The following is a 27,222-nucleotide window of genomic DNA, read 5'->3' as shown; positions in this document are numbered from 1 at the left end:
GCACCCTCCTCGCTGTGCAAAGGGGTGGAATGATTTTTTTCAGATACAAACCTGATCTCAGTTGACCGTGTCCTTGGCTCCCCTTTCTGAATTCATTGCTCACCACTCTTTCCATCATGTCTCAAACTAGCTGCACTGGACAGTTTGCAGCTCCCTAATGCCCTGCTCTCTGTTGCCATAGGCCTTCTAACCCACCTCAGACTCTTCTTCCCCAGTTCTTTATTCCCTGACTCTTACTTATTTGGAGGTCAGCTTTTAAGTCACATTCCTCCAAGGAGCCTTCTCTAACTACCCTCTGCTAATCGGGGGAGGTACCCCTTATAGATTTCAAGTCTCCTGAGGACAAGAGCTGTGTCGATCTTGTTCACCTTTGTGTCCCCAACAATTAGCATAGTTCCTGACACATACTAGGGAACAGAAAATATTAATTGGCTAAATGCATATATTTCTTCCCAAACCTAACAAGGGTCAAATGCCATAGCCTCCCTTTTCTCTAATAGCATATTTTCTTTGTTCTTTTGTTCATTTGTTGTCATATTACCTTCACCAGCAAATAACATCTAACTCTTCAGCTTCAAGGAAAGCATAGATGGTTCTGGCCCTTGTTCAAGAACTGGTACAGCAAGACTCATATATTTGTGAGTTCCCCATGACCCTGTACTTTAGCATCAGGAACAGATGTTTACTCTCCTAAATCCTTCGCCCTGTCCTTTTCCTGAGAAGTAGTGAAATTATTCACCACTATTTCCACTCACACCCAACATCTCTATTAACTTTTAGGAATTGCCAGATTCCTCTCCACATTTTCCCTCTTTTCAAATTCCTGGTTCCTGCCAGCCTATGGCAGAAGGAAATGAGTCAGTAAGTTGACATGTCATTTAAGAAAGAAGGCCAACCCTAGATCTCGGATCTTTTCTCTTTTTGACTTCACTAGATTCTTCTACAATAGCCTAGATTTTCATAGTTAATTTCATTATTTTTTAATCAGTTGCCTTTCTGTAGTTACTGGATAACATAGCTCACTTTAATATTAAGGCAGTGGAATGCTAATTTGCCTTTTCATAAGATGTTGTAAAGCCTGAAGATGTATATAAGGTATATGAATATATTCATACATGTCAAGCACTTAGAACCAGACCTGGCACTAAGTGAATGCTGGAGAAGTGCTAACAGTTACCACCACCACCACCACTACCATCATCATTATCATCAGTGATGCAAAGTTAAGCATCAGTGTGTTACATTTTTTTTACAATATCTTCTTTAGGTCAGAACTGATGACCCAGACCTCCCAGAAGAATATCAGGCCAGCAATGACTATCAAGCAGTGGCCTACTCATCACGAAGCCAAAGCTTCCTTTCTCTTAGCTGGACAGACAGCTACAAGAGTTTGCTTGTGGGAGAATATCTGAGCATAACTGTTACCCCTAAAAGTCCATATGTTGACAAGATTACACACTACAATTACTTGGTAAATTCAATAATATCTTTCTTGCCTCTAGTCCCCTACTTGCAGCATTTTCTTTTCTTATGCAAATAATCCTTTTAATGATTCCTTAACTGACACAAAGCAGTAACCAATGGATACTTAGTGAATGAATGAATGAACTTACATAAAACTTCATATAGTCTATAAAGCACATTCACAAATATCCGCTAAACAGAGCCTCAGAACACCTCTTTGAGCTCAGCAGACAGTGGAACAGACTTGGAGATGTCAAGTGACCTGCACATTCACAAGTAGTTAGTAGTGGGTTTAGAATTTCATTCAAGGTCTTCTGACTCGTAGACAGATATTCTCTCTGTGGCACAATGCCAAAGGTGTGATCAGAGCCTCCATTCCAGACTGGTCAGGGACCACAGCAATGTTTTGTGCCCAATCAGAGTTTTACCAAGCACTGGACTGCTAGGCCTTGCCAATATTCCTTAATATACCTTATCTACAAAAGTAAGAGTTTAAGTCCTGTGCTCAAGAATGGATATAGTGATTCTAGGCATTGTTCGTAGCTGTTTAAAATACAAACTAGCAATGATGGCAGCATGATATATTGGAAGAGGTATGAGCTTTGAGTCAACAAGATCAGGGTTCACTTTCTTGATAAAACCATGTTTAGAAGCAAACATCTGAATGCAAACAATCCAAACTATCTTTCCTTCAGTGACTGATAACATCTTGTTTACTAAGCCTTTGGTTGGAATAAGCAATAACCTTATTGATTCTGAGAAAGGCACCTTTTAAACTAATGGGACAGTTTACATCTATGGCTTGAACTTCTATAACTACTAAATGGGATTAATAAAACCACAATACAACACAATGAGGATTGAATGTCTTCATGTATAAGTGCCTAATACATAGTAGATTCTTTTTCCCCCACCAATATTTAAAATTTAATGCAATATCCAACAAAATCTAAACCCCCTTTTTACATTGAACATGACAAGTTGCTTCTAAAATTTTGTTAGATCACAGTAGCATAAAGATCTCAGACATACGAATAACATAAAACAAGGCAGTATATGGAGAGAATGTATAAAACAAATAGTGGAACATGGTATATTCTTGATGAATATTAATCCCCTTTATCTTTATCACCTTCCTAATTACTAGCCCAGCATTAGAGTCACTCTGATGCATATTTGTTGCTGTATATTTTTAGATTTTGTCTAAGGGCAGAATTGTACACTTCGGCAAAGAGAAGAAACTCCCAGGTTCACCTTACCAACATTTAAACCTTTCCGTGACTCAGCACATGGTTCCTAGAGCCCATCTCCTGGTCTATTATATCGTCACAGGAGAGCAGGCAGCAGAATTAGTGTCTGACTCAGTCTGCCTAAATATTGAAGAAAAGTGTGGCAACCAGCTCCAGGTGAGCTATAAGTACTCTCCCCAGCCCGAGTTCCTCTTGAATGCCTGTTTTATCTCACACTAAGACACTTTCTTTTTCAACTAATTTTAGATCCATCTGTCTCCAAATAAAGATGTGCACTCTCCAGGCGAAGCTATATCTCTTCTTATGGAAACTCAGTCAGAATCGTGGGTAGCATTGTCATCAGTGGGCCGTGCTGTATATGGCATCCAAGAGAGAAGCAAAAATCCCATGGAAAAAGTTAAGTAGGGTGAATGCTGTGGTTACTGATGCTTGGCAGGTGTTGCAGCCAAAAGGCCATTACAGTTCTCTCAGGGTTCTGTGGGTCAGTCATGGGAGAAGGATAAAGGAAAAAGACACGATTACACCACTGTCTATCTTCTCGGCTAGATTTAAGGATAATAACAACAGCTGACATTTATTGAATGCTTACTATATGCTGAGTATTTTTGTAAGATCCTTAAATCTATTATCTTATTGTATATTCCCAATAATCCTATGAGATACATATCAATAATAAAGATATGTAAAATGCATTAAGCCCTTACTAATGGAGTTCCCATATTATCAATGAGGAAAACTAAGATATTGGGTGACTTAGACATTCTGCCTTGTGTGAAATCCCAGCAAGAGTAGAATCAAGTGAACTTGTTAGTCTGAGTTACCCCTTTTAGTTAGCCTTTTAAGTATATAAAAGATAATTATCCAGTTAAATTACTCTTCAATTATTTTGTATTATGCAAACACACTTAATTGAGGAATATCCTCAGTGAAATGCTAAAATGTAGTTTTCTCTGGGAATAAATTAAAACACATTTAGAAACAAGCTTTCAAGTGCAACCAATTCCAGACTATCTTCCTTTCAGTGACTGATGACACCATGTTGTTTACTAAGCCATTTGCTGGAATAAGCAATAACCTTACTGACTTTGAGAGAGGGTGCCTTTTAAGTTAATGTATAAAATTAAATTTAAACTTCTTGCTCCTCCAGAGAAGGGATATGATTGAAAATACTAGGGTTCTTGGTGAGTTGAGTATATTAAATCCATTGGAAAGGTGATGGAGAGGGAAACAGAAAACAGGGGAGACTATATGGCTACCCATGAAAACTGCAGAAATCATGAATACCTGTCTCCCCTTTCCTGCTCCTTCCCCAGCCAGTGCCTGCCTCCCACCCACCAATAACCCATAATCACTTTAATGGTTCATATGGGTCACAGTCACTTGCTTTGATGAGGAGCCAACCCTCCTCATCAGAAACTGATCTTCCTTACCATTTCTGTGCTCTACTCTATCTTGGGTGGAACAATAAAACACGAGATCTCATCTGACTCAGAATTTAGAAACTAGAGCTGGTAAAGGACCCTGAGGGGTGGTGAGTATTTCATTTACTTATTCGTCCACTCATTCAACCACTCAAAGGATATTTTATTAGCTAATTTGATGTACAAAGCTTCAAGACATGAGAGTGTAAATTGTTTTAGAACTTCCATATGAATGTTACATTCTTTAGGCTTGCTTAGCTCTTGGGTGAATTTTTGAATAGCATGTATTTGTAGACTCATGAGGTGAAAACTAGGGAAATGAAGAAAGGCTTGGGAAAACTGGAGAATTAGATTTTACTGTTTAATAAGTGAATGATTTGCAACTAACAATATACACAAGTCAGTTATTCCCCATTACAGCCACTGAATGTTGTTTTGGCGTGGAATGATTTTCTTTCTGAACAGGTACTTCAATCTTTAGATAAAAGTAACCAAGACTGTGGAGCAAGTGATGGCATGAATAATGCTGAAGTATTCTACTTAGCAGGACTCACTGTCCTCACCAATGCAAATGCAGATGACTCCCAACAAGATGGTAATTAATTGTTTTCAACCAACTAACCTGAATATTCTTATTAAGAAAATACACTGCTTTTCCTGGATCCACACTCAGTCTCCCTCAAAATCCTCACTGCTCTCACTGTGTGATTCTTTTTAATTAAAATTAAATTTTTTTATTGTGGTAAAAACACTTAACATGAGATATGCCCTATTAACAAATTATTAAGTGTATAATATGTTATTGCTGACCATAGTCAAAATGTTTTACAGCAAATCTCTTGCACTTATGCATCTTGCTTAACTGAAACATTATGCTCATTGGGTAGTAATTTTTTACTATTTTCCCCTCGCCTAGCACCTGGCACCTACCATTTCACTCTTTGATTCTATGAATTTGATTGTTTAGTTACCTCATATAAGTGGAATCACACTATTTGTCTTTCTGCGTCTGGCTTATTTCACCTAGCATAAATCTTCCAAGTTTCATCCATGTTGTTGCACGTTGCAAAATTTCATTCTCTTTTAAAGTGAGTAGTATTTCATTGTGTGTGTATATATGTATAGTATATATATAATATGGAAAATGTATATATATACATACACACACAATGGAATACTATATGTGAATGTGTTTATGTGTATGTATGTGTGTGTGTATATATACATTTTCTATATTCATTCATCTAAATGGATATTTAGGTAGCTTCCACATCTTGGCTGTTGTGAATAGTGCTGCAGTGAACATAAAGTGCTAATATCTCTCTGAGACTCTGATTTCAATTTTTTTTTGGATAATTACCCAGAAGTGTGACTACTGAGTTGTATGGTAGTTCTGTTTTTAATTTTTTGAGAAATTTCAATGTTGTTTTTCTAGTGGCTGCAGAATTTTGCATTCCCACCAATAGTGTGCAAATGTTCCTTTTTTTCCACATCCTCTTCAACACTTACTGTCTTTTGTTTCTTTGATAATAGCCATTTTGACAGGTGTGATCTCATTATGGCTTTGATTTGCGTTTTCTTTATGATTAGTGACACTTGAGTATTTTTTCATAGAGATGTTGGCCATTTGCATATCTTCTGTGGAGAAATATATATTCAAGTCCTTAATTCACATTTTAATTGGGTTATTAGTTTTTATGCTATTGAGTTGTAGGGATTCCTTATGTATTTTGGAGATTAATCTCTTATCAGATATATAGTTTGTAAGTATTTTCTTCCATTCTGTAAGTCTTCTATTCACTCTGTTGACTGCTTCCTTTGCTGTGCTTTTTAGTTTGATGCAATTCCACTTGTTTATTTTTTGCTTTTGATATCATATCCATGAGATCACTGATAAGACCAATGTCATAAAGCTTTTCCCCTATGTTTTCTTCTAGGAGTTTTAGAGTCTCAAGTCTTACATTTAAGTGTTTAATACATTTTAAGCTGATTTTTGTGTATGTATACAATAAAAATCCAACTTCATTCTTTTGTATGTGGATATACTGTTTTCCAAACACTATTAGTTAAAGAGAATATCCTTTCCCTATTGTGTATTCTTGGCATCGCTGTTGAAGATCCTACTAGATCCTTTATGCATGGATTTATTTCTGGGCTCTCTGTTCTGTTCCATTAGTCTACATGTCTGTCTTTATGTAGTACCTTATTGTTTGATTGCTGTAGCTTTGAAATATAGTTTGAAATCAGGAAGTGTGACACCTCCAACTTTATTCTTCTTCCTCAAGATTGATTTGGCTATTTGTGGTCTTTTGTGTTTCCAAATGAATTGTGGAATTGCTTTTTCTATTTCTGTTAAAAAAAAATCATTGGGATTTTGATAGAGATTTCATGAATGTGTAGATCATTTTGGATAGTACAAATATTTCAACAGTATTAAGTCTTCCAGCCCATGAACACAGGATGTCTTTCCATTTGTTTGTATCATCTTTAATTTCTTTCATCAGTGTTTGTATCTTTCAGCATGCAAGACTTTCACCTCCTTACCTAAGTTTATTCTTAAGTATTTTTTATGCCACTGTAAATGGGATTGCTTTCCTAATATCCTTTTTGAATAGTTCATTGTTTCTATATAGAAATGCAACTAATTTTCCTGTGTTGGTTTTTCTTTTAATCCTGCAGCTTTACTGAATTCATTTATTAGTTCTAACAGATTTTTATGGAGGAATTTTTTTCCTATATACATGATCATTTTGTCTGCAAACTGGGACAATTTTTACTCTTTTTTTCAGATTTGGGTGTCTTTTATTTCTTTCTCTTGCCTGATTGCTCTGGCTAGAACTGCCAGTGGTATGTTTAGTAGAAGTGGTGACAGTGGGCATTCTTGTCTTGTTCCTGATCTTAGAGGGAAAACTTTTCAGTTTTTAACAGTGAGTATGATGTTAGTTGTGTGCTTTTCACATATGGCCTTTATTATGTTGAAGTTCTTTTCTTCTGTTTCTAGTTTATTGGGGGGTTTTATCATGAAAGGGTGTTGAATTTTGTCAGATGCTTTTCCTGCCTCTATTGAGATTATCATGTAGTTTTTTATCCTTTTTTTTTACTAATGTGATGTATCACATTAATTGATTTTCATATGTTGAATCATCCTTACATCCTAGGGATAAATCTTATTTGGGTCATGGTGTATGATATTTTCCATGTGTTGTTGGACTCTACTTGCTATTATTTTGTTGAGGATTTTTGCACCTCTATTCATCAGGGATACTGGCCTGTAGTTTTATTTTCTTGTGATGTTTTTGTCTGGCTTTGGTACCAGGGTAATGGTTGCTTTATAAAAAGAGTTTGGAAGTGTCCCTCCTATTAAATCTTTTGGAAATGTTTTTGGAAGAGATGGATTGGCATCAATTCTCTTCTAAATGTTTGGCAGAATTCACCAATGAAGCTATCTGGTCCTGGGCTTTTCTTTGTTGGGATGTTTTGATTATTTATTCAAACTCCATACTAGTTATAAATCTGTTTATACTCTCTGTTTCTTCATAATTTAATCTTGGTGAGTTGTATGTTTTTAGGAATTTATTCATTTAATTTCTTCCACGTTATCCAGCTTGTTGACATGTAATTGTTCATAGTAGTCTCTTATGATCTTTTTTATTTCTGTGGCATCAGTTGTAATGTCTCCTCTTTCATTTCTGATTTTACTTATTTGAGTCTTCTCTCTTTTTTTTCTTTGTCTAGCTAAGGGTTTTTCAATTTTGTTTACCTTTTCAAAAAAACTCAGTTTCATTTTTTTTTCCCTATTTCATCTATTTCTGCTCTAATCTTTGTTATTTCCCTCTTTCATCTAACTTCGGGCTTAGTTTGTTCTTATTTTTCTCATTCCTTGAGATGTAAAATTAGGTTGGTTATTTGAGACCTTTCTTCTTTTTTACATTAGGCACTTATCACTATGAACTTCCCTCTTAGTACTATTTTTGCTACATCCCATTAGTTTGAGTATGTTGTATTTTTGTTTCCATTTGTCTTGAGGTATTTTCTAATTTCCTTTCTGATTTCTTCTTTGATCCAGTGGCTGTTCAAGAGCATGTTGTTTAGTTACCACATATTCATGAATTTCCAGTTTTCCTTCTGCTGTTGATTTCTCATTTCATTCCACTGTGGTCAGAAAAGATACTTGGTATGATTTCAATCTTCCTAAATTTGTTAAGACTTTTTTTTTTTTTTGTGACCTAACATGTGATCTATCCTGGGGAAAGATTTGTGTGCCTTTGAAAAGAATGTGTGGGTTCTGCTGCTGGTGGGTGGAATGTTCTGCATATATCTGTTAGGTCCATTTGGTCTATAATGTTGTTCAGGTCCTTTCTTTCCTTATAGATTTTCCATCTGAATGTTCTATTCATTATTGAAAATGGGATATTGAAGTCTCCTACTATTATTGTACTGCTGTCTATTTCTCCCTTCAGTTCTGTAAGTGTTTGTTTTATATATTTAGGTACTCTGATGTTAGGTACATATATATTTATAATTGTTATATGTTCCTGGTGGATTGACCCTTTTATCATTATATAATCTCTTTTTTTGTCTCTTGGGACAGTTTTGACTTAAAGTCTATTTTATCTGATATAAGTATAGCCACCTGTGCTCTCTTTTGGTTACTTTTGCACAGAATATGTTTTTCTATCCCTTCACTTACACAATATAATTCTGATAAGTCTGTCAGTACTCTACATAAAACCGTTCACCAGCTTCGAACTACCTCTACAGGAATATAGTCTAAATAGATGGGATTAAGCTGCCCCAAGATCTTCTTTATGTTCTTTCTCTCTCCCTTTAAAGACTCTGTCCTCAAACCTCCCTTGTCTCCTTGGAGCACCTGAGAGGAGCCCTTGTTCTGTCACACCTCCACCTGGCGTGACTTTATCCTCGAATTTTCCATTAAAAGCTCAAACTTCACCTTCTCCCCCAGTGCCCACTCCCAAGCTGACCTTGGAGAACTGACTCCTCCCCTTGTGTTAGTTTACTAGGGCTGCCATAACAGAGTACTACGGGCTGGGTGGTTTAAACCACAGAAGTCCTTCCCTCGTGGTTTTGGGGTCTGGAAGTCCAATGTTAAAGTTCCAGCAGAGCTGGTTCTTCTAAGGCCTCTCTCCTTGGCTCACAGATGGCCGCTTTGTCCGTGTGTCTTCACACAGTCTTTCCTCTGTGTATGTCTGTATTCTAATCTCTTCTTATAAAGACGTCAGTCATATTGGATTAGGGCCCACCCAGTGGCCTAATTTAACCTTAATTACCTCTTTAAAAGACCTCTCACCAAGAATAGTCACATTCTGAGGTACTGGGAATTAGGACTTTAATATATGAATTTGTGGAGGGGCACAATTAAACCCCTTACCAGTCCCCATGTACTCAGTATAGCATTGTAACATCAGTGGAATAAACCCCGATTTCATGTCTTTAGATTTTCGAGATATCCCTTGAGGATAGGGCCTGGGTTTTCCTGATCTTTATGTTCCCTAACTGGAAGAATGGAGGCACTCACTAAACATGTTTTAAAGAGATGAAAAAAACCACCTTAAAAATGTTATTGCTTTTTGTCTTAACATATTTGAGCTTTTTTGAGATAATGCTTTTGCAAAGAGCAAATGATGACACTACTACCAAGGAATATGCTGACTCGACTCATGTACATCCCTGTACTAAAGGACTGTGTAGATCAGAATTGTTGTGGAAACTAGAACACTATTTCGGAGAAAATGTGCTCCGTCCAGTCATCTAAATTGATAATTTAAACAATTTGGTGGAAGCATTTATTCTGAGGGATGTTCTCTTTGCGTTTTTTAGCAGATGGATTGTTTAAGAAAATTCTCAGATCAAGAAGAAATTTGAAAGAGCAAATTGAAAACCTAGGTAATCCAAAGTTTCATGTTGTTTTCAGAAGTTATGATGGAATAACCCAGGATCTGCTACATTTTTTTCATTCTAGCTAATTGCTGTAGAGCAAGTGAAAAAGATCTGTGGGCACTTCCAGCTTTTACTTTCCCTGGGGGTAAATCAAACTGGGTAAATTAACCCCTATTCATTTAACATAGTCTTGACCTAAAGGAAATAATTACCATCATAGCCATTCTCTATGGTTAGAGCCAGTTTTTAGTTGTCTCACAGATTTTACTCTCCATCAGAGTAGCTGGCACAGCAGTTAAATGCATGGCTTCCATTAAATTTTCACAAAGCTAGGTCTTATGAACTTTAGGATGAAATAATAATAGCTAACATTACTTGTGCACTTACTATGTGCTGGTACTTTTAAGCCTTATAATGAGATTTTCTATTTGAAAACTCATCCCAGTCACATGGAATAGGTACTCTTATTCCTCCCATTTTCCAGATGAAGACATCAAGGCACAGAGAAATTAATCATAATTAACATGCCCAACATCATGGGGTAGTGTGTGGCACTGCCAGAACTCAAACCCAGATCAGACTGATAGTAGATCCCACTGCACTGGTGACCACTATGCTTTGCTTGACACTTTTCCTTGGTGTATTAATATTCAAGACCAGTCCAGATTATTTGAAAGATGGCTCTTAAATTTCAGGTACATTATTAATAATGTTAATGATTGGGAGAGTTACAGATACTGTGTAATAACAACAACAACAACAACAACAACAACAACAACAACAACAACAACAACAACAAAGTTTTCCCCCATTTCAGCAGGTGCTTGCCAGGACAGCATCTTTAGAAGACATTACATAAAGAACTACGTCTTTACAATCAGAGACTAGGTTTGGGTCTTGGCTTACTGTTAATAGCTATGTGATCTTAGCTAAGTTACTTAATCTCCCCAAGCTTCAGTTTTTCCTTCTGCAAAATGGAGACAATTTCTCTCTGCCTTGCAGAGTTAGGAGAATTAAATGAGGTCATGCAGGTAAAGCGCTTAGCTCAAGAGAGACTGAATAACAGTCATTCAGAATGCTTTGTTCTTCTCAAAGCCCCTTCTCACCAATGTCACACTCTAACGTGGGCCAGACAGAAAAATAACCATTTAATACTGGCAAAGTGAGTTTTTGAAAACTGAGCTATGACTAGGAGAGGTGGCCAGAGCTTCTGTTCTGTGGTCTGGTGGCCTTTTCACTTCACGATTCTGCCTCTTGGCTTCAGCCCTGGCTCCACCCACTAGCAGCTGTACCCAATTAGACAAGTCTCTTTTCTCTGCACCACTGTTTCCTCATCTCTGAATGACAGAGAAGGACATGATCAATTCTGAAGTCCCATTCAGTGGTTTTCAAGAAAACAGGAGGACAACCTAAATGAAAGCGCCTGCTCTTTTATTCACCCACTCAGGTTTGACTGTCTTGGCCACGTCCAAGTGGAGAATGACTGAGGGTTTTGTAACCAATCATAGCCCATGAAAACATGGTCTAATTTTAAAAGCCCCAGTGATATTTTTGAAAGGGTAAGACTGAGATGGACGTGATGACTATCTTCAAGTGTTCAAGGAACTGGTGATCATGTAGCTTTTTCTTCACAAGAGGATTAATGCCATGAGTACACAAAAGAGTACCAGTAATAGCAGTTTTCCATTCCAGGAGCTGTTCCAGCAGGGGCTGGTTGACCACTGGTACTAGATGGGGTGGGGCAGGGGCACCAGGAGGAAGTTGGACCAGAGACTCTAAGTTCAGCCCTTAGACTTTGAATCTGTACTTGGCTAAGAGCAGTTGTATTATCATCTCAGCATCCACATTCAAACACAGCCTGATCCAGAAGTGCTGTTACCACGGAGCCTATCGAGGGGAAAAGACCTGCGAGGAGAGAGCTGCCCGAATTACCATCCACCCAAAATGTGCCAGAGCTTTCACTCAGTGTTGCAACCTGGCAACTAAGCTGCGGATGGAGACTTACATCCTTGTAAACATGAGAAGGCGAGGTACATGTGAAAACTCCTACTCCATGTGCAGTGCAGTAGAGGGTACCAGGCAGTTTGTACTGTCCTGGGAAGAAGTACTTCTAAACTTGGTTTAATGTAAAAAGGTAAAGTATAAACTCTGGAAGTTCCACTCTAAAAAGCAGAGCAAGCAGTGGTAGTAACACTAGTTTGGACACCACTAGTCACAGCTTTGCCACTAGCTCACGGCATAGCAGTTGCAGGTCAGTATTTTTTATCCTCTAAGAGCTAATTTGTAATATGAAGATATTTGACTAAATGATTCTGTGATATTCATTTTGTGCATATGTTACTGGCCATGCATGATACTTAAAGTCTTGCATAAACATTTTGAAGAATCAAAATGTTATCTTTTTTTAATTGAAGTATAGTCAGTTTACAATGTTGTGTCAGTTTCTGGTGTACAGCATAATGTTTCAGTCTTACATAAACATATGTATGTTCATTTTCATATTATTTTTCATTATAAGTTACTACAAGATATTGAATATAGTTCCCTGTGCTATATAGTATAAACTTATTTTTTGTCTATTTGGTATGTAGTAGTTAGTATCTGCAAATCTCAAACTCCAAGTTTATCCCTTCCCACACCCTTCCTCCCCTGGTAAATAAGTCTGTATTCTATGTCTGTGAGTCTGTTTCTGTTTTGTAAATAAGTTCATTTGCATTTTTTTTAGATTCTACATATAAGTGATACATATGCAAAATGTTATTCTTGATTTTGCCACAAAGCATAGCCAATAAGAAATAGTAGAAGTAGAAGCAATCCCCGTAAGTATATGTAGAAACAAATTTCCTTAGTTCAGTTTCACATGGTTTGTGTGGAAAATAATGATGAGTACAATTTATTAAAATTTTGTTTAATTTTAGTGACCACTTTTCAACCTATTGTCTTTGGTTTCATCTGAATTATAATAAATTGTGGGGAAAGTCTCCTATAACTTATGAACATATATAATATATATTTTTTAATGATTTAAAAAAATATGTGAAAATAATACAACCTACAGGCTTAAAAAAACCCAAACAATAAAATTTAAAGGAAAAATCAATAAAAAGTGTAAGAGTAAGTATTTAAAAACCTCTGTTAATTTTCTTACACTCCCCCTGCACCAGAGTGTTAACTGTTATGTACAGATTTCTAAATGGGATCATGTTACATAAATGTTACATATACTTCTGCAATGTTAAAAATACAAAAAAAAAAAAAAGATTAGCAAAATATCACAGACTTATTTCCACATACGTACAAAGAGAGCTGCCTTATTCTTTTTAATGATTATATAGTATTTGATAATATTTATATGCTTTGATTTATTTAACCATTGACACATTAATGGGTATATTGGTTTCGCAGGGCTCTCGTAACAAATTACCACAAACTTGTGGATTAAAACAGAAATGTATTCTCTCACAGTTCTGGAGGTTAGAAGTCCAGAATCAAGGTGTCAGTACAGTCACACTTCCTCCAAAGGCTTTGTGGAAGAAGACTTCTTTGGCTCTTTGAACTTCTCTTAGTTCCTGGTATTCCTTCGTGTTCCTTGGCTGATAGATGCATCACTCCAGTCGCTGCCTGTCTTCACGTGATCATCTCCCCTGGGTTTCCATGTCTTCTTTTCTTTCTCTTTTAAGAACGCTTTATACCTTACATGTAATAAGGATACTGTATAAGGATTTAGGGCTCACCCTAATCCAGAAGGACTCATTTCTTGATTCTTACCTTAATTACATCTGCAAAGACCCTATCCCTAAATAAGGCCACATTCATAGGTACCAGAGCTAGGATTTGGACATATCTTTTCGGGGGCACTGTTTAACCAACTACACTGGGTATTTACATTGTTCTCAGATTTTCAGGATTAGAAAGTCTTGCAAAGAAAAACATACTTTTCTGTAAGATAGATGTCATTGTCATAGGTAGGATTACCGAATCAGTGAATAGGCACATCTACAAATTAGACATGTACTTAAAAATTGCCTTCTAAAGAGATAGTACCGATTTCCACTTTCACCAAAACTGTGTTTAAAGCCTGGATCTCAGTCCCCTTGCCAAAATGGGATATTATCCATCTATAATTTTTGCCATCTATAATTGATGCAAACGCAGTATCTCATTTTATTTAGCAAGTTGATTCCATGTAAATCAACAAACCATATGTTTACATATGTTTATTGGCCAGTGATATTCCTTCTATGAATTAACTTTTTATACCTTTGTCAATTTTTGCTTTGGCTTATCTATGTTTTGCTTATCATTTTAACGGCATTGTTATACATCATGGAAACCAATCTTTGTCTGTTATAAAAGTTGCAAATATGTATAACATACACACATTAAAAATATGTGCAACAAACACACAAATAAAATATGATAAATACGTTACAAGTATTTCCTCCCCCTCCATTGGTCATTTAATTTTTGTTTGTAGCATCAGGAATACTTGATATTTAGGTGGCCAAATCTATCTAGAGCTTCTGGGATTGATGTCTTGATTAGAAAGCCTTTTCTCACTCCCAAGTTACAAAAATATTTTCCTATATTGTTAATTGGTGTCCTTTTTTTCTTCTTGAGCAGACTTACCAGAGTTTTCTGTTAGCTTTTTCAAAGAAAGAACTTTTAGTTTTGTTGATGACATCTATAATTGTTTTCTATTTTATTGCTTTCTCCCTATAAGAGTGTGAAGTATAAGGTAAAAATCCCTGACCCCACTACCCACCTGCTTTCCAAGATATTGCTGTTGTTTATAATTTTTATATACTCCCAGACATTTTCTCTGTGCAAACATTTATATCTATGTATCTATACCTATATATATTTTGTTTTATACCTATGGGCTATTACCATTCTACACCTTGCTTTTTATACTTAATAGATTTTAGACATCTTAAATAAAGAATTTTATTTTTCTAAAAGAATATGAAAATGAATACATGTATGTATATGCATGACTGAGACATGGTGCTGTACACCAGAAATTGACACGTTGTAATTGACTGTACTTCAGTAAAAATAAAAATTTTAATTTTTCTATTTTGATATCACAGAAATTAAACGTTTGACCAAATTCTTTAAATTTTTAAGTTAAAATTTAACCGTCATGATTTAATGTATAACTCTTTTGTATGTTATGTTTACCTTGTATTTTTATATTTCTGATTTAGGTTTATTAAAGACAAACATAGAAGTTGTAAGCAGCACTTTTTTAGAAAACTGGTTATGGAAAATATATCATGTCCCTAAAAGGTATTCTAAGACTTATCTTTCTTTTCCTTAGGAAATTTTTTAAATACTCAAATATTATAAATAAATGGTCTGATATTCTTCCAAGAGTTTCTTTGATAATTAAGGATAGCACTGACATTTGATCAATGTTAATTCACTTGGTCGTTGGGTTGGTTTTTGCCTTGGTACTCTGCAGGATTAACTGCAGAATTAATGATCTTTGCATAAGAATGAAAATTCACTTACCTTGAACTTTTATGGAGCATGTAGTTTAGGGTGATTTGTGGTCTTTGCACTTCTATATAATTATTTCAATCTTTGTAGACAGCTCCTTTGTAACAAACACTTCAACAATGTATCGTCCACTTAAGTATGTATTTCCAATGCTATTTATCTATATAACAAATAAAAGGAGGTAGTATTTTCATCATATAATAAACACACACTGTAAAACACTGATGATCTTTAAGGCTTGGGAAACGATCAGTTTTTGTTCAGTTATCATGACTTGTCCGGTGCACAGCAGCCTCCTTTACTCTCCTTGACTCCAGCCTCCTCCATGTCTCTGCTCCAATTCATTCTCCAACCATGGCTGCCCACGTGATTATATTAAAATCCAGGTCGGATCATGCAGCTTCCCCGCGTAACACCACTTCTCCATGACCTATCAGGCAAAATCTATGTAGATTAAGACCCTCTCGTGTAGGGCTCTTGCCAACAGCTCCTGCGCAACTCCCAGCCGCCCTTGCCGCCATCCCCTGTTGTGTAACTTTCCACACTAACAATACTTGCTCTTTGCAGTCTTCATGCCCTTTCCTGGAAATCCTCTTAACCTCTCACTCCTGACAAACTGCACTTCACATTTAACAACCCAATTCAGACACTGGGTTCTCCAAAAGGTGGCCCCCAAAGAATTTAATTCTCTGCATTCTCACTCCAGTTTGTATGTGCTTATATTGAAGCACTTATTACCCTCCATGATAATGAACTCGTTTACATATTTCTCTCCTCTTCTTAAGTGAATTCCTTGAGGCAGGCCCTTTGTTATTTATCCCCGTACTTGGTCTTAGGACTGTGCCGTGCACATGATAGACACTTATGAAATGTCCACTGAAAAGATAAACTAATGGGCTTTGGTCTTCTGAAAATTCCTTTTGTCTCAACTGTTTTTGTATACTCTGCTTTTCTTAGTAGGGTTCACTGAATATAATTTAATTTTTATTTGATAATTTATTACAGTCCTTTTTAGTATATAAAAGTAGGGCAATGAAAACCAAAAAAAAAAAAAAAAGGGGGAGGTATATATTAGGTTGAACCATGTCTTTGTTCATTTGGGCTGCTGTAACAGAATACCACAGTCTGGTTGCTTATGAACAGCAGATTTATTTCTCACAGATCTGGAGGATCTAGGAAGTCCAGGATCAAGGCACCAGCAGATTTGGTGTCTGGTGAGAACCTGCTTTCTGGTTCACACATGGCTGACTTTCACTGTAACCCCTCATGGCAGAGGGTGAGGGAATTTCCCGGTGCTTCTTTTATAAGGGGACTAATTCCACTCATGAAGGTTCCATTTTCATGACCTAATCACCTCCCAAAGACCTCCACTTCCAAACACCAGCACTTTGGGGATGAGATTTCAACATATGAATTTGAGGGTGGGGGCAAACACCAACAGTTCAATCTATGGCAAAGCTTATGTATCTGCCTGATCCAAACATTCTTGACCTACATGAATAGCAATTTCATGTGGTTCATCCTAATAGATGTACAGGTAGTTGTTCTGAATATGTAAGAGGCCCTTATTATCCTCTCTTCTTTTCTTAACCTCATCCACACCCGTGTCCACTGATTTAACTTTGTTTCTTTGTGATTTGTCTGAAGAGCCCACATGGGAAAAGTATAAACACTCTGATTAATAGGAGACTGTGTTAAATTGGTTCCAAGTTAATTAAGGCTCACCTATGTTTGATAGCTATGAAATATTTTATTTTCCAGGCATCAGCTAGAGTTGATACTACCTGATTTTCTAACTACCTGGGAAATTCAAGGTATTGGCATTTCGAATAAAGGTAAGCAGCTAGAATGATATACTGAATTAGGGAACATTTTGTTTGTTATGTTTATCATTTTATTGATACTTCACCCAGAACTTTGACGATAGCGTATTTTAGACTCTCATCATAACCTAGGATAAAAAGAAATATCTTTGAACATATTTTTGTTTACTTAATATATTTATAGGCCATCATGTTGTGAATAAATGATTTCAAGTTCCTACTTTCCTAAAACCTTTCTGATTTGCTGGGGGTTTGAGGTGGGGGATAAAAACAGGTCTCATTACTGAGTTCTATCCCAAGTTACGGGTAACAGTACAAATCAATACCATTTGTAAATTATTTTTAAGAATATTTATTTGATTTTTTTCACAATTCAATATTTTCACCCACTAAATGGGTTCCATAATCATTAATGGCCTTTTTACTACATTGAAAAATATGTTTGGGAAAGACTGCTGAAAAACCTATGCAACTTTGTAACCAGAGCACTAACAACAGCAACAAAAGAACAAATCTGATAAAGTTAAGAAGATATTAAATAAATTCACTATTAAAAACACCATTGGAGTAAACATGATGCTTTATCTTTAAAAAGAAAGAAAAGTAAAGGTAGCTTGACAGATGGTGTGTAGGCAGGGCTGAGGTGGCTGAGTTATGAAGACAAGAAAAGGTACACACATCTAGGGTAGCTGATGGCTAAATTGAGCCAAGAAGGAAAAATGTAAGGTGAATGGACTTTTGTCATAGTGCTGTAATTCTCATTTGTTCACTGAATTTAGCTGGGGAGTGTATTTCCTGTTCAGCTGCTATTACATGGTGGCAAAAAATTTTAAAGTGCTAGAAAAAAGAGCATGTGAATCAATGGGATGCATTGCTGCCATTCCCTTACTTATCAGTCATTATGAACTAAGTAACATTCAGGCCAGAACAGACTGTACGTAAAAAAATGGTGTGGAATATAATTAATATTTTTACCGTAGTGCCTTAAAGGAAGTTACTCTAGGGCTAATGGAAGTTACTTCCTGTTTTGTTCTGGGGTTTTGTTGTTATTTCTTTGTTGTTGTTTTAAGTTCATGAACTGTTGTGGGAAATCTGAACATTGAATTATTTGATGATATTAAAAAATTACCATTGTTTTTGAGGGTAGGGTTTTAAAAAAGGAAATTATTGTTTTAGAGGTATAAACTGAAATATTTATAGATAAAATAATGTGATGCTGGGATTTGCTTCAAAATAATTTAGGGAGTGCTAGGTGAGGTGGGTATCTCCCTGACTAGAGGGGAGATTTTGACCATCTTGTTTGCTGTTGTTATCTGCACTGGCTAGAATAGGGGCTGGCCCCTGGTAGACTCTCAAAATATTTTTTTTTATTGAAATATAGTCAGTTTACAATGTCAATATTGATTGATTAGGGAAATAAGCACCACTAAGTAGAACTTTCAAGAAGAGAGAATATAGGGGGAAAAGCAAACTTAATATCATAGTTTTTCTTTTCCACAAAGTAAAGAAAATGTAAGAATTTTTGAGAAGATGAAGCTCTCTGGGAGCCCCTACTACCCTTCTGTGCCCTGCTGTCTCTTGCAGGTCTGTGTGTGGCTGATGTGCTGCGACTGCAGGTGCAAGAAGATGATTTCCTGACCATAAACAACAATGTTACAAGAGTCAATTAAAAGGAACGGTCTCCAACATAAAAACTCCAGGAACTTGAGTAAGTAGGTAAATGTGTGGCACTAGAATCAATGGCTGAGAAATCTGATGGAAAACTCCCTGAACACATTTCACTTCACTTCAATGTGTAGTGCTCTGAGCACTTCCTGTGGGAAAGGCTGTACGTTTCAGAGGGTTTGGGTGAGCGAGAGGAGAGACACAGAAGACTCAAATTGTATGTGACTAATGTATCATCAGGGAAGCTGAATGGAGGCTTTGGTGAGGATAAGTTCAAATTTTTGTTGGAAATGATGGAAGATGAAGAAAGTCTTCCCTGGGTAAACCCATAGAAACACAAAGTAGGCCAGTGGTTGCCAGTGGTGGGAGTGGAGTACCTGTTTAATGTATGAGGGATTTTAGTTTAGAGTGATGAAAATATTTTGGAACAGACAAAGGTTAGAGGTTGCACAACATGGTCAGTGTACGAAATACCACTGAATTGTTCACTTTGAAATGGTTAATTTTTTATTAGTGAGTTTCACCTCAGTACAAAAAATAAAGAGGTGAGGAGTGGAAGGCTACTCCTCTGTGAAAATAGGAAGGTTGGCAGATAAAATCATCAATTGATGGCAGAGCCAAAACTAGAACTTTGGTCTTTTGATTCCCAGGCCCATGTTCTTTTTACTACAAAAAAAAAAAAAAATTGGTTCCAGATGCTCCAGACCACCAAACTGGTCTTGAGTTAATTGTGCTAAGAATAGCAGTGTGTTTAAAATGAATGTGTAATTCAAGAATTCAGGAATTAAAATCCCAAACTCCAGTCTGGAATGCTCACATAGTTAATGCCAGTTTATCTCTCAGGGCTCCACTTGGAACCATTTTTTCAAGGAATCTTCTATGGGCCCCAAGCCCAAGCTCTAATAGAACTGTTACTTTCCTTCCAATCATTTATCTCAAGTTTATCATTACACACTCATAACTATGTTTATTTACTCAATGTCTTTCTCTCACACTTATAATATCTAACAATTACTGAGGAGTTACTCAAGGTCAGATTCTGTCCTAAAATTTTTATGAGAATTAATTTGTTAATTCTCACCACAACCCTATGGAGTATTTTATTTTCTCCTCCTTTATAAATAGGGAATCTGAGGGACAAAGCAATTAAGCAATTTGCTTAAGGTCAAATAACTAGTAGCAGAATCTGATTCCTGAGTCCACATAGTGAAGCTCCCTGAGAGAGTGGCTGCGTTTGCTTCCCCAGCACCTGATACACACTAAAGATCTGTCAAATAAATGCATGATTTGGATTCTAGCTCAAGAATCTCTCACATTTGGCTGTTTGGCTCTGAGCAAGTCGCTTGATCTCTCTGAATTCAACATTTATCTTAGACACCATGTTTAGAGTTATAAAAACCCAAATAAGATTATGGATGTGAAAACAACTTGAACAAAAATGAATTTTTAAATAAAGACAAATGCACAGGATGACAATGTAAGTATGTTTCATAAAGTATATTCTTCTAAGTACTTTATCTGAAAGCCTCATTTGTTGAGTACATGTGGGCAGAAATTGTCACTTTTTTCCCTAAGGTCAAAGTCTTAAAGTGAAATATTTAAATAAATTTCTCTAAGAAGTCTGTATTCTTTTAAAAGAGAATACTCTACACTTCCAAAAATAATCTTCGGTAGTTCTGCTAAAATTCAGCAGAATGTTTCTAAGCATTCGATCCTCAATATTCATGATTATCAAATGGAAAAGATGAAAACACTTTGTTTCAGAGACTGCAAACCAGCATTAATTATTTCTTTCCTCCTTATTATCAAAACCTGAATTTTAGCTGTCCACATTTCTGCCCAGTTTCTCTTGAAGTTGTGTACAGCCAAGTCCCAAATCTCTCAAGGAAATGTAAATTGTATGGGTCTTCTAGGAAGGCTGCTCAAAAGGGAGAAACGGATCCCTTTTTTGTCCTCTTTTTTGCAGCCCTCAATTCAGAAACAATGGTTGGAGCTCCAGCAGCCACCTTGGACCACAAGGTAACACTGAAGATGGAAATTAGCATAGTGGAACAAAACGATAATAGCTCCTGCTTTTGATGACACGTGGAGCTGCCATTCCAGCCTTGGCCTTCTTTAATGTGTGAAAGAAATAAATGTTTATCTCATTTAAGCAACAGTTATTTTGGTTGTCTGTAATATACAGCAGAAACTAATTCTAATTAATATAAACTAATTTTCCTTCACTGGCCCTGCCTTGTTCCCCCATCATAATACTCATCACAGTTTTGTGTAACTGCTTGTTTGATGGTCTGTCTTCAGTGCTAGACCCAATCTCCTTGAGTACCTTATCTACTTCCCCATTGCTGCCCCAGCCCCTAACTCAGTGTCTGGCACATTTTAGGTGCTCAGTAAACATTTGTTGAATGAATGACTGCAGGAACACCTAAATGTCAATTCTCTCACTTTCCCCCTCCTGACTCTCTTTATATTTCATCCCAGCTGCCAAGCTTCTCCATCTGATCGAGCCATCTTTTATCTCTCTCAATCCCAAAAGACAACCCAACGATCTCTATCTCATCCTAGCACCTCACCCCTCACCATTCCCATCCCTCTCTACCACATCCCTCATCCCCAAGCCATGGATAGCTGGATGCACTCCCACTCATAAGGGTCCAAGATTTGACTCCTAAAAGGAAGTAGGAAAGCTGGGCTCTCCAAGCACACTTGAAACTAGATCCCACCACACAGCACCTGGGGCTGGGGTTCCAAGGGCCCTGAGGGAATTCCAAAAGGCAATTCTGTGCCTAAACCAGAGCCTTACCGCTCTTGAGGTGCTCCTTAGCCATGAACTGGGCCCTCAAGTGAGGGGCCCCTCTCACATTGAAGAACCCACTCTCCACCTTGCTGGAATCGCTGTGGTCTCAGCTCCAGGATCCATCCCCAGGGCCTGGCACAGTAGCTGCTTAGATGAGGAAACCTGCCCAGGCAAGTGGAGAGGCCATCAGAGGTGTCCAACTCAAGATGCTTTGCTTCCTCCTCAGAAAGTGGAGAGGAAAAAGTCTTCAAGAGCCCCTACCCTTACCCTAGCCAGATCCCATCCATCACCCCCCAAGGTATGATTTTCCTAATGGAAAAATGTAGAACTCTCAGAAGTGATTCTGTGTGTTCTGGAGGCAGGATGTTATTAAGATACTGAGTACACATAATATGGGATTTGGCATCTATTTCTCCTTCCTCATATTATATAAACCTTAATTCTAATCTTTAGACCTCTGGCTTCTCCTTGGTCTGGTAAACCTAATACCCTAGTCTCTTTCTTTTTTTTCTTTTTTAAGATATTTTTTAAAAATACATATAATACAATGTTTATCATTTTAACTATTCACAAGTATACATCAGTGGTACTATGGACATTCACAGTGTTGTATAACCATCACCACCGTTTATACCCCAAACTTCTTCATCATTCACAACAAAAACTCTGTACCCATTAAACAATGACTCCCACTGCTGGTCTGTTTCTTGATCATGGACCCTGCCTCCATCTTGGCTGTCCCCTCACCTCAGACTTGTAACTAGCTCCTACCTGTTTGCACATAGGCCTTCTTCATTCACCCTCCTGCCTGGCCTTCTGAGGGATGCGTCCCAGGATTGCCCTACTTTAGCATCATTTGTTTGACTCCTGATACTCTGCCTTTCTGGTCTTGTCCATTTTTGAAAGTACCTTATAGATGCCGACCGCCAAAATGAATGCTCCCCAAGTGTCTAGAGGTTAGGGCATTGTCTGCCCTACCCTTGGGAACTGACCTATTTTTAGGTCATAACCCCTGACAATCTGTATGTCTGCTGAAAGTAACCAGGCTGTTCTATACTTCTGACAACTATCTCCTTCCAAGCACTTCTACCTCCTTACCAGTCCCCTCCCAGATTTTACACCCTTTACCCCTTCCCATCCTCCTGTCCTCAGTCCTTCTATGTCTTCAGGAACCTCTCTAACCCTCCTAGAGCCAAGGCCAGCAGTTCAATGTTGCCTATTATATGGCCTCTTAAAACGTTCTCATCTTCTTGACATTCTTTGTCACTCTGCCAATGCCTTGTCCAGTGCTATTTGAGGAGACTTCATGTGATATGTTAAGAGACTTGTCCTTGGGGTCAGGTATGAGTTCTCTCCTGGCTTAGCTACTCCAGAGCTGGTGTCATGGGCATGCAAACTGTGCAGTGGCACAGGGCCCGGCACTCAGAAGGGCCGTACACTTAAGTTAGTTCTTTGTTGTTGCTGTCTTGGAATTATTCATAATTTTATCTTCGAACTTGTGTCTTATAAGCAAAGTCTAACGGGACTACGGAGCATGCATGTGAATTAGCGGAGATGTGTGCAATTCATATGTTCACCATTCCTTGCCACCCCATTCCCATAGAGCATACATAGCACCCCATGGACGCAGTGTTCCGGGGGACCCACAAGGTGCAGAAGCTGAGTGAGACTCCAAGTGAGTTCAACGTGAGTGTGTCATGTGTATGACTTAGTAAGCAGGAGCGCTGACAGCCCCTAGAGGCCACATTTTCCATTGGAACCAGAACTTTTTTTGAATGCAGAAGGTATTCAAATAAACGCAAATGACCAAGGAAACTCATCATATTCTTTCTTTTTTTAAATTATATTTTTATTTATTTATTTTTCCCTTAACAGAGGCACTGGGAATTGAACCCAGGACCTTGTGCATGTCAAGCATGTGCTCTACCACTGAGCTATGCCCCCTATTCCCCACATCATCGTATTCTTTCTTGTTCTTGTTGCTACCTTGCATTAGCCAACTACTTACACTAAATGTGATAACAGAGAAGGAAAGGGAAAGATGGGATAACCCATAGTTCCTTTTCCTTTCAGGCTTCCCTAATTCATCAGCAAGCAAAGGTAGAGAGTGTTAGTAGAATACACACATATCAAGAAGTAAAATAAAAACAGTTGAGTTAGTTTTGTGCAGCATTTCCACTGTTCTGGGACGAATGAAATATATATGCATGCAAGAGCTATGAAATATGAGTTATATAATTTCAGTGATTCTACATACAGATTAAATACTCTTACATTTTCATTTAAAACCAACATTGCACAATATAAAGATGAATGGCAAACTTCATGTCATTAATTCAAAATTTTAATTTTCCTTTACTTAGAACGATGTTACATAGCAAAAAAACAGAAAACGAAAACAAAACTACCATAGCAAGTTGAAGAAGAGACCACAGCAGAAAGGAAGAGGCTTTATATTTTTAATACCTTTAACAGCACTTTTTTCTTGCTTTCTGAACAAGCAGCTCTACATTTTCATCTTGCACCGGGACCCTCAAATTGTATAGGTGGCCCTACACAATTCTGGGTTTGGGGAGGGTATAGCTCAAGTAGTAGAGCATGCTTAGCATGCATACTGTCCTGGGTTCAATCCCCGGGTACCTCCTCCAAAAATAAATAAAAATAAATAAGTAACCCTAATTATCTCCCCCACCCCATTTTTTTATTATTAAAAAAAAACAATTCTGGGCTGGATTACTTGCTTGCTTCCTTCCTTTTAACCCTTTCTAATCATCAGTTTCTTTGTCTGTAAAATGGGAATAATGTCAAATCATGCCAACCAGCATAAAGTGGCCTCTGCTTCTGGGTGATCATTTTATTCATTTCTTATCTAACTTCCATGGAGATACCCAGAAAACATTCTGGGGAGGGGGGTATTCTATGAATAGAATGGGGAAAAGAAAATTATATGGGGGGGGGCTGCAGACTAAGCCTTTGAAAGATTTAGCAGTGATGTGGGGAAAAAATCCAGTGAAGTTTTTTGATATTTGCCCTTTTTCCCTATTAATGGAGACTTGCATGTTTGCAGGCAGAAAGAAAAGAGTTGGTAAAGCAGGAGAGAGAAGATGCTAGAAAGAATGATAAGAACTCCTTATACGGTTATGTGATTTTCGATGCTCAGGGATGTCACATTTCAGCATTTCTGTGAATAAGCCGAAGCAGGTGTTACCTCCAGGAATTGAAGAAGCTAGGTCTCAGAAGAGACATAGGATGGAAAGCCAGGGTTTACCTTGGAAAGGTGTCACAGGTTAGCACTGGCACCAGCACCAATTATTCCAGCCTGCTTGGGATGCTATTCTTACTACCAGCAGGTGGCGCTCCAAGCAGGCCTCTGAGCTCACTGTTCTTTACGAACTTAAAGTGCACTTGCAAATTAAACTTTTTTTATTGAAGTATAGTTGATTTACAATGTTGTGTGAAGTATAGTTTCAAGTGTACAGCATAGTGATTCAGTATTTTTGCAGATTATACTCCATTATAGGTTATTACAAGACAATAGGTATAACTCCCTGTGCTATACAGTATATCCTTGTTGCTTGTCTATTTTATACACAGTAGTTTAGGCCCTTATGGAAAGGAACTAAGGCCTCCTGCCCAGAGCCATGTGAGGGAGCCACCACGGTGGTAAATTCTCCAGCCCCAGTCACGCCTTTAGGTGACTGCAGCTCCAGCTCACAAATTGATTGCAAACTCATATGAGAGAACCCATGCCAAAATTACCCAGTTAAGGCATTTCTGAATTCCTGCCCATTAAAAATTGTGAAGATAATTGTTTATTTTAAGCCACTAAGTTTTTCTAAAAAGTGCAACGCTTGTGAAAGCTCCTTGCATTCACTACCACCAGTAATGGGCAATGGCCCATTAAGAATGACTTAGCTGGGTAGTTCTGGCTTGGGTTCTCTCACGAATTTGCAATCAAGTGTTAGCTGGGGCTGTGGTCACTGAAAGGCGTGACTGGGGCTAGGAGATTTATCTTCGTGGTGGTTCACTCACATGGCTCTGGGAAGGCCTCAGTTCTTTTCCACATGGGCCTCTCCATAGGCTTCTTCAGTGTCCTTACTTTGCGGTGGCTGGCTTCCTCCAGAGCAGGCAGTCTAACAGAGAGCAAGTTATGAAGTGCAATGTCTTGTATGCCCTAATCTCAGGAATCTCACACCTTTGCATTTGCCATATTCTGCTGGTCAATGGGCCAAGCCTGATACAGTGTGGGAGGGGACCACACAAGGCCATGAATACCAGGGAGGTAAGGACATTGGGGGCCGTCTTGGAGACTGGTTACCACATCCAGCCACTGGATGAGTAGATGAGTATGGATGTGTTACCAGTATTAGAATTAGGTAAGAAAACTTACGTTGAGCAAGAACTAAGATTATCTGAAAAAGTGTGGGACGGTGAAGCCAAAGAGGGGATTAATGGACTGAGCTTCATTCTTTAGAAGGTCTAGCATATAGAAAAATAGCTTCAGAGAGGTTATAAAATATAAAACTGAGAGATAAAGAAAAAGTGGGCACCTTCTTTTATTTTGTCTCTTTTTGTTTCCTCTGAAGAAATGTCCTTCACTACATTCCATCACAAACACTTGATTTTCTCTTTTGGCCTTATTATGTTCCACTTCCTCCACATTCTCTTCTCAGAAATCCTCCCCTATTCCATTACTGAGATACGACTCTGCAGTGGCCTTTTGGGATGTGCTATCCCAACGCACTCCACTGGTGACTCACAAGAATAGTTTGAGCAATAGGGTTCTTCTTTATCGTTCTTCAGTTACCATTTGGGATTTAAACAGAAAATCATCCACTCTTGGATTTGAACCACTGTGTTCCCTAGGGCATGGTTTATCCAGTTTTTCTCCAGGCTCTTACCTTCTCTTACCCCCGCCTTTCCAGTAATCTCCCGAATCTGTTGTCTACCTGGTTGCCTCTCCAGCCGGTCTCAACCCAGCACCCTGTGAGGAATGAAGAATCAGATGAAAAGTCATACTAGTGCTTCTCTTGTGTCACACCTATCCCCATCTCAGAACCATCACCTGGAATGTACAGGAGTATCTAATAAAGAATCAAAAAATGTGTGGGCCAGGCTATATATTCTTAAAGAGTTTATCATATGGAGAATCAATCACAGACAAAATAGCTGGAGAAGGTGTCAAAGAGAGCATAAGACTTCAGTAGGGCTTTGTATCTCTCCCTTCTTTTTCCTACTGATTCCCAACACAAGCAAATCCCCATCTCTGCAAGTTACTAGATGCATTTCCTGAGGCATATCACTATATTTCTCTGAGCCTCAGTTTCTTCACTGGTCACCAGAGGTCATAACACCCTTCAGAGTGGTTGTGAAGATTAGAGACAGTTTGTGTAAGTTAA

General features: G+C 37.8%; 1 protein-coding gene and 1 non-coding gene across 7 annotated transcripts in view; one reads left to right on the top strand and one right to left on the bottom strand.

Moving 5' to 3' along the window:
* LOC105065282 (complement C5) overlaps positions 1–21,184 on the top strand; it is a 34,770-nt gene extending 13,586 nt beyond the window's left edge. For 2 of the 6 annotated variants that reach the window (XM_045513120.2, XM_045513119.2), the window contains exons 12-21: positions 1,268–1,471; positions 2,661–2,870; positions 2,961–3,110; positions 4,601–4,730; positions 9,974–10,039; positions 11,872–12,063; positions 15,244–15,325; positions 17,300–17,373; positions 18,946–19,069; positions 20,993–21,184. In XM_045513120.2, the coding sequence (XP_045369076.2) occupies positions 1,268–1,471; positions 2,661–2,870; positions 2,961–3,110; positions 4,601–4,730; positions 9,974–10,039; positions 11,872–12,063; positions 15,244–15,325; positions 17,300–17,373; positions 18,946–19,031 (1,194 nt within the window). In that variant the 3' untranslated portion in view covers positions 19,032–19,069; positions 20,993–21,184. The other 4 variants (XM_074362131.1, XM_045513122.2, XM_045513121.2 and 1 more) reach the window with 4 other exon arrangements.
* Positions 21,185–23,695: 2,511 nt separating this feature from the next.
* Positions 23,696–23,767, bottom strand: TRNAV-GAC (transfer RNA valine (anticodon GAC)). The gene has a single exon. It is a non-coding gene; the product is annotated as a tRNA-Val (tRNA).
* Between the last annotated feature and the right edge of the window lie 3,455 nt (positions 23,768–27,222).

Source organism: Camelus bactrianus, chromosome 4 (genome assembly GCF_048773025.1).
Source record: "Camelus bactrianus isolate YW-2024 breed Bactrian camel chromosome 4, ASM4877302v1, whole genome shotgun sequence".
In the NCBI taxonomy this organism is placed as follows: Eukaryota; Metazoa; Chordata; class Mammalia; order Artiodactyla; family Camelidae; genus Camelus; species Camelus bactrianus.
This window is presented reverse-complemented; position numbering and strand designations above follow the sequence as displayed.